Below are 6,000 nucleotides of genomic sequence, written 5' to 3'. Positions count from 1 at the left end.
AACTCCAGGCCGCGGCCTTCGAAGTGGCAACGTCGCAAGTGGTGTTGTAACAGCTGTTTTGTTTGGAAGTAGCTAATGGTATTGGTATTTGTGTATTTACGAAAGATTGGTTACTGGACTATGACAATATTGACTCCGCTTAAAATATACAGATATATTTTTTTAATTCATATTGTTTCGGTTTTCAATTCTGTATGTTTTATTTTCAATATTTTAATAAATTTATGTTCATTTATTTAAATTTAAATCAATTAAGTGCGAATTAATGAGCTGATGTCTCCTGTGTGCATCTTATCTTATGGGATTTCTGTCACTAAACATTAAACAACACCACTTGCGACGTTGCCAATTCTTCTACCAGGCCGCGGCCTGTAGTTATAGGACAAACACAAAGGTGCCGTGGTCTGGCTTTAAGGATATTAGAATAATCATTGCCCATTATTTCTCTCTTCACACAATAGCTGCCTTTTCTCACATTTCATTAAACAGCTGTTTCAATTTTTGAGGCGAAGCAAAATAGTAAACAGGAATTGAGTTGCAATTGTTGCAAAAGAATATTTTGTATTTTTAGGTTAGATTTTCATATCTTTATTTCTATCTTATTCTAAAGGCTAGTTTGTTTAAGTTTAGGCAGTTAGGCCCAATTGAGTTAGGCCTATCTACTTCTCTTTCTAACTTAGGAACTTGTTATAAATTAATAAATTCATAAAATGATTAAATTACATCACTTAAGAAATTTTTCAATGCACGGTTTTAGGCTTAAGCCTAATTCGTCTTGCTTAACTCGGTCTACTAGATGTTTTACCTCGTCAAATGTAAGTATTTTGTCATCTTCATAACTTTTGTTTGGCGATGTTTGATTTCTTTTTTGGTAGAAATTTGACAATACTCCACTGGTTAAATCCGTTTGTTCCGTATTAATTTATCTCAGTGATGGTAATTTATCTTACTGAACTGTAGGCCTAGGCCTAACCTAATTAGTTGGATTTAGCCTAAACTATGCCTAAACCTAGCATATTTAGAAAAAAATAGGACCTTATAATAATATAATAAGTTTCATTCCATAACTAAGTATTGTTCAGGAAATGTTATTTAATAATAAGGCTAGGTTTGTTTATAATCTAATATAAAAGGTTTTAAACCAAAAAAATTTTTGATTTAATATATTTTGGGTAGGCCTACAGTTTCTTAACTGGGCTATGCTAATATTGATTGAAACTATCGAATTGAAAATATTGATTAATAATCAATGTTTTTAGCGAATTTCCCATACTGTATAGGGAATAAGCTATTACCGTAGGTCTCATGGTAAGACCTAGACCCGGGACCGATTTGCTTTTTCGTTTTGAGGTCCCCAAAGGTCAAAAACACCATCCGTTCAAATTCATATATATAAATATATATATATATTTATATATATATTTATATATATATTTATATATATATTTATATATGTGTCTGTTAGCGCGATAACTCGAGCAAAAATGATCCGATTTGGATGAAATTTGGTACAAAAGTGTAAACCTACGTTTATTCGAACGAGTTCGCGAACCAGCATGATCGGACCATGGGAACAGGGGTTTATGGGGGGTTTTATGGGGTAAAAATAGGTTTTTCCCATTTTTGACCCTAAAAACTTAAAATTTAGCAATTTCTTTCCAAACCATTTTGTAGAGCTTAAAAAAACAAATAATTTAGTATATTGAAGCGCTGTTGTATGCCTAACGGTCACGGAGAAAATTAAAAAAAACCCCGCCGCAGCAAACCTGCCGTCTAAGCGAATTTCCATTTGGCTGAATTGATTTTCAATTGATCTATTTAAATAACATTTGGTTTAACGAGTACCTAGGTTTGCTGCTACAAGGAAACTAATAAAGTGTGTGTTTTAAGTAAAATAATTATTGCTTGGTATAAAATGAATATATTTGCCAAGTTTGATCAAAAGATATCCATAAACAAGCAAACTACAACATTTTACAATATTCTCCATAAGAATAACATGGGAATTTTAAATTTAAATTTTTTTTAGATTTATCCGTAACCAATAACCGTACAAAAACACTTTGATATACTGAATTGTTTGTTTTTTTAAGCTCTTTAAGAAAGTTTAGAGAAAAATTGGAAAATTTTGTGTTTTGAGGGTCAAAAGTGAGAAAAACCAATTTTTACCCCATAAAACCCCCCATAAAATCCTGTTCCCATGGTCCGATCATGCTGGATCGCGAACTCATTCAAGTTTATCCCGCCTTACACCTTTAAACCAAATTTCATCAAAATCGGATAAAAATTACTCAAGTTATCGTGTTCACGGACACATATATATATAAATCTATATATATATATATATATATATCTATATATATATACATATATAAAAATTTGAACGAATGTTGTTTTTGGCCTCTGGGGACATCAAAATGAAAAAGTAAATCGGTCCCGGGCCTAAGTCTTACCATGAGACCTACGGTAATAGCTACTTCCCTATAGGGAAATTCGCTAAAAAAGGTAATTTAAAATTCCCATGTTATTCTTATGGAGAAAATGAAAACTGTTGTAATTTACTTGTTTATGGATATAATGTTGATAAAATTTGACAAATTTATTTATTTCATCCTATACTATTGACATATTGTCAAAAAACACTTTTTACCTTCCCCGTAGCAGCAAACCTAAGCACTCGTTAAATCTAATGTTATTTAAATTGGAAATATATAACTTATGTTTTATTTATGGAAATATTTTAGTAAAAATGTAATCAGACAAGTTGAAATTAGCTTAGTCTGCAGGTTTGCTGCGGCGGGGGTATTAAATATATCTATTATAAAATATAACTATCATAACCTAACCTAACCAACCAAACTTGCTGATGCTTAAAAAATCGCATGAAGGTTTACTAATCAAATCGATAGTTTCAATCGATATTAGCATAGCCCAGTTAAGAAACTGTACACCCACATTATTGTTATTCATAAGATAAATATATCTTAGGCCGTATACAGAACTGCAGACGGGTAGACTTCCAAATCCGTTGGCACAAACAACCGAATGAAAATATCGATTATGCGATTGTTTCTTTAGATATTTTTTGGTTAGTTAGGTTAGGTTAACTAACTAACCAAACGATATAGGCCTATCGAACAATTGCTATATCGATCGTTATTTGTTTGTCCCAACAGATATGGAAGTCTACCCCTGCAGACTTGGGTTTTTTTACTTTTTTGTATGCCTACACAATGAAAGCATGTTAACTCATGATTACAGCAGAGTCCCACTAATCCAAACGTCTGGCTAAGTTATATCCGAACAACGACCAACCTGTTGGGGAAACTATTATTATAGGCCTTTTTAAACTAAAAAATAAACTGAATTAACCGTGAATTTTATATGAGACCTGAGAATTTGGTATAACTTAACTTATTACCGGTATCTGTTTAAATGTTAGGATTGTATAACTTATTTAACGACTTTCTCTTGACTGTCAAACACTAAGAAAAACTGTAGGAAATGATTAGGCCTACCGCTAACTTACTTTTGCGATTGCAAGAGATAGCTATATGTATCTGCCATCATAGAAAATGATCACAGTGTCGCAAAAACACTGTACCTAGGTTAGCCTAATCTTTAAAAATAAAAATGGAACAATAACTGATGTTCTGATTCCTGTCATTATAAGTTAGTAGTAATATGTTGCTGTGGTTGCGAGAGACGATCATGACGTTATCGTGATCATGGGCCATTGACCTACATAATACAATGTTGTACAATGTACAATGTTTACATTGTTTTAATTTTTTGATAGTTTTTTTGTTATTGTTTAATCCGAACAATTTGGCAATCTGAATAAGGTAGGCCCACTTGTTTTGGATAACCGGGACTCAGATGTAAATATCAAAAGTAGAGAAGTAACTTAATTTTATTTGATTAAAAATAAGTTACCGTTACCGGTACTAATAGTTTTAAGTTAGTATTTGTTGTTTAAACAACTTAAAATAGAGTAATATAAGTTACCCAACTTATTTTAATAGATTGGTTCTGTATAGTAGGCCTAAATCAATACTTTTTTTATATTATAATTAAAGGCTTAATACTGATTTTGTGGTATACAAACTGATATCTGTTTAGGTTGCTCTTGCAAACAAGGAAGATGATGTCATCCCAAAAAATACATTGGAGCCCCACATAACAGCTCATACGCAATCAGGGTTTGGACAGATTTATGACAAGAAACCTTTCAAAATTCACTTGCAGGCAAATAAGAGGTACAAGTGGTGCACATGTGGATGGAGTAAGAATCAGGTACACTAGCACTCACTTTTTAATAAATTTTCATAAATTCACTGATCACTCACCCCTAGTAGAAAGCTACTTTTTGGTAGCCTATACTGTTTTCAATTCCTCATTGAGTATCAGTATCTGCTTGTTAAGCCTATTGAATTGTGTATCTATAAGTAGGCCTGATTGGTTTCCAATTATGTTAAGTTGGCGGTTAGCTGGCTTTGTCTTACTAGTGTATCCGACTTTTCAAGCAGTTATTTCAGAACATTTAGAGTACAAGCCAAAAGTACACCTTAATCCGTCAAATTTTATTGCAGCCGTTTTGTGATGGTACACACAAAAATCCCTACATGAAGATTGGATTCCGGCCAGTACATTTCACGGTAGAGGAGGACAAAGAATATTACCTGTGCAACTGTAAACAGACGGCTCACAGGCCCTTCTGTGACGGGACCCACAAGAGGCAAGATATCCAGGATAAAATAAAGTAATAAACACAACCATACAACTAAGCTCAACCTATGTTGGTACTGCAGGTGTCTTTTAGCTTTAAAATTGCATTTCTATATACAATTGGAGAGTGTGTGGAAGTCATAACCTCATTTACAAGGAAGCAATTAATTATTATCTAGTCAGTTGACTTGTAATTTATATAAGTCCTTGTCTTTGTTTAGTTGGGAATTTTATACAGTCTTGCAAAAAGGCTATTGATCATAATAAAATATTGCTCTTATCATGCTAAGATTTTTTCCCCAAAGCCTTCATTGTTTGTATTACAAACCATAACAAGTTTTTTTATATTTATACTCTGTGTGGCCCAACAGAAGCACTAAGGCCCTGGGTACGATACGAGCGGCATGAGCCACATGATGATATGATTTGCTCTGACATCAGGTCTCATTTAGTTGTGTGTAAATTTGTTGAGGGTGGCCACGATACGTCTGAGCGGCGAGCGGCAGTAAGCGGCACCACTCAGTGCCACTCATGGTTCCAAGTCAAAACCGATTTTCGCGATAACGCCGCTCAGGTGAGTCATGCTTCAGTTCGGCCTAAAATGACAGGGAAACAGCAGCAAACATGCGATACGTGAGGTGCAGTCCAAGGAATGTTTGTGGAATGACCAGCACAGAAGCTTTAAAACACTTCAGTTACCAGAAAAGTATAGGACCAAGTTAGTGCTAAGGTTTTTCTAAAATCTAAGTTTTTCCTTAAAGGCAAACAATTGTCAGATAGCAACAATAGCTGCAATACGTCTTGCAGGTAAGCATAGTTTACCATTTTCGACTAAACTGACTCATAAAACTGGGGAAATTTGATGAGCGTTATAAATGTGCCGCTTGTATCGTAGCCACCACTGCCGCTTAAGTGCCGCTCAGGTTACCGCTTGCCGCTCGTATCATTCCCGAGGCCTAATGTGTGTATTCTTTTAATTCAAGAAATATTGTTGAACAACTGACTTTAAATAGATTGTAAAACTATACTTTAGTAAGAAATAACTATACTGGCAATATATTCTATTGTTTAAAACCAAGAAGCTTTGTGCAATAAGTTTTTTTTGATTATTTGGATAATTGTGTTTAAAAGTCATTCACTTATCACTACTCGTCATGAAAGATCCATTCCAGGGGTCTCGATAGTTGTCTTCCATGCTCGGCTTCGCATCGCTCGTAAGTCGTAAACCACCATCTTACCTTAAAATGGATAACTTTTGAGATTAGTGAAATA

General features: G+C 33.9%; 1 protein-coding gene across 1 annotated transcript; it reads left to right on the top strand.

The window, feature by feature from the left end:
- Positions 1-541: 541 nt before the first annotated feature.
- LOC128990182 (CDGSH iron-sulfur domain-containing protein 3, mitochondrial) lies at positions 542-5,008 on the top strand. Its single transcript, XM_054412467.1, has 3 exons — positions 542-815; positions 4,123-4,296; positions 4,593-5,008. Exons 1-3 carry the CDS (start codon positions 711-713, stop codon positions 4,764-4,766), a joined length of 453 nt encoding a protein of 150 aa, XP_054268442.1. The 5' UTR covers positions 542-710; the 3' UTR covers positions 4,767-5,008.
- The last annotated feature ends 992 nt before the right edge of the window (positions 5,009-6,000 follow it).

The sequence above is a fragment of the Macrosteles quadrilineatus genome, unplaced genomic scaffold, assembly GCF_028750875.1.
Source record: "Macrosteles quadrilineatus isolate MER2022 unplaced genomic scaffold, UCM_ALF_1.0 Scaffold_3__2_contigs__length_128488019, whole genome shotgun sequence".
Lineage (NCBI taxonomy): Eukaryota > Metazoa > Arthropoda > Insecta > Hemiptera > Cicadellidae > Macrosteles > Macrosteles quadrilineatus.
Note: the sequence above shows the minus strand (reverse complement) of the source record. Positions and strands in the feature narration are given on the sequence as shown.

Coding starts and splice junctions, on each gene's coding strand:
- LOC128990182 (XM_054412467.1), top strand. CDS start 711: ATGATTAAATTACATCACTTAAGAAATTTTTCAATGCACGGTTTTAGG. Junction 816..4,122: donor GATGTTTTACCTCGTCAAAT/GTAAGTATTTTG, acceptor ATATCTGTTTAG/GTTGCTCTTGCAAACAAGGA. Junction 4,297..4,592: donor GTGGATGGAGTAAGAATCAG/GTACACTAGCAC, acceptor ATTTTATTGCAG/CCGTTTTGTGATGGTACACA.